General features: G+C 67.7%; 1 protein-coding gene across 1 annotated transcript; it reads right to left on the bottom strand.

Moving 5' to 3' along the window:
* Nucleotides 1-319: 319 nt before the first annotated feature.
* On the bottom strand, nt 320-1,249 carry LOC112122739 (ketohexokinase-like; the record flags this gene model as incomplete). Its single annotated transcript, XM_024221461.3, has 3 exons — nt 320-511; nt 592-749; nt 1,084-1,249. Coding segments are annotated over 3 exons (410 nt in total), but the record flags the coding sequence as incomplete, so codon positions are not given.
* Between the last annotated feature and the right edge of the window lie 298 nt (nt 1,250-1,547).

Raw genomic sequence — 1,547 nt, 5'->3', positions numbered from 1 at the left:
AACCCCAGGCAGCAGGGGCTGCTGTCCCCAGGAGCGGCTGTGTTCCGGCTCTGGCTGCCTATGCCCTGGGCGGGTGCTTCCCCCACAGCTCACACGCTGCCATGCATCTGCCCAGCTCGGGAGCACCGAGCCCCCGCCCCAATTCCAGTGCCCCCAATGCCCCATAGCCAGAGCTCGCCTGCCGGCCGGACTGCAACTGCGCTGAGAAAAGCGAGCGCTGCAGCTGTTCCCAAGCGTTTATTGACTACACTGGACAGGGAGGGGACCCGCAGGGCCTGGTACAGTGCCCGGGCAGCAGGCACCGTGGCACCCAGCGGGCAGCACCAACAGCTCAGCCCTTGCGCCCCAGGAAATCCCAGCAAGTCAGCACCAGCTGCAGCCTCCTGGTGCAAAGGGGGCGTCTCCTCCAGCGGGCGGCGCTCTGTTCACACGATGCCGTCGTACCCATGGACCCCGCACTTCCTGCCAGCCACCTGGCACCCAAAGGCCAGCGCCTCCTGCAGCCTCTGCCCTGCCATGGGAGAACAAGCCGCCTGTCAGCCCGAGCCTGCCCCGGCCCCCCAGTGTGCCCCCCAGTGCACCGACTCTCACCTCTCGACAGGGCCAAGAGAACAGCGGCATTGAAAGTGTCTCCAGCGCCCAGCGTGTCCACGATGGTCTCTGGGGGGAAGGCGTCTGAGTGGACGAGCTCCCCGTCAGGCCCCAGCGCGTCAGCCCCTGCCTCGGCCCAGGCGCAGATCACAGTGGCCCTGGGGAGACAGCCCCTCAGCGTGACCCCGCAGCCAGCCTTGAGCACCGTCTGCCCCTTGGGGCCAGCTCCCCCCACAGGAACTGCTCTGAACCCACCAACCCATTTCACAGCAGCCACCAAGCAGCTGTTACCCTCCAGCGCCAGCTCTGGGCCCTGCCCCCTCCTCTGGGGGGAGCAGAGGGGTCCTGCTCCCCCCGCATCAGCCAGCGTGGGCTAAAGAGGGCCTGGAGGCTGCCTGCTGCCACGTCGCTCTGCCCAGGGCAGTGAGTGAGTCCCTGGCCCCCCATGCCAGGTTCATCCTCCCAGTTTGGCCCCACGTGGCCCAGGCCTACCCTGGTCTCACACGGGTGTGAAGCCCCTTCACGGCCTCGGGAGCCGAGTGGAAACCAAAGTCCTTCGCCACGTCCTTGCTGACAAATACCTGCCGGGAAAGAAGGAGTGAGGGGGCAGGGGGCAGGGCCAGGTAGCCAGAGCCAATGAACAATGCCACTGTGCTCCCTGGTGCCCTATAGCCAGCTCCACCCCAGGCCAGTGCCCCTCAGCCAGCACCGCCCCTCTGCCCCATGCCAGTCCCCCATAGCCAGCACCGAGCCCCCACCCCCAATGCCAGGGCCCCCCCGTGCCCCATAGCCAACACCGCCCCTCTGCCCCAATGCCAGTACCACATAGCCAGCGCCCCCCAGTGCCCCATAGCCAGCACCGTCCCTCTGCCCCAATGCCAGTGCCCCATAGCCAGCGCCAAGCCCCTGCTCCAATGCCAGCGCCCCCCAGTGCCCCATAGCCAGCACCGCCCCTC

Source organism: Terrapene carolina, unplaced genomic scaffold (genome assembly GCF_002925995.2).
Source record: "Terrapene carolina triunguis isolate 2854851 unplaced genomic scaffold, T_m_triunguis-2.0 Scaffold31673, whole genome shotgun sequence".
NCBI lineage: Eukaryota > Metazoa > Chordata > Testudines > Emydidae > Terrapene > Terrapene triunguis.
This window is presented reverse-complemented; position numbering and strand designations above follow the sequence as displayed.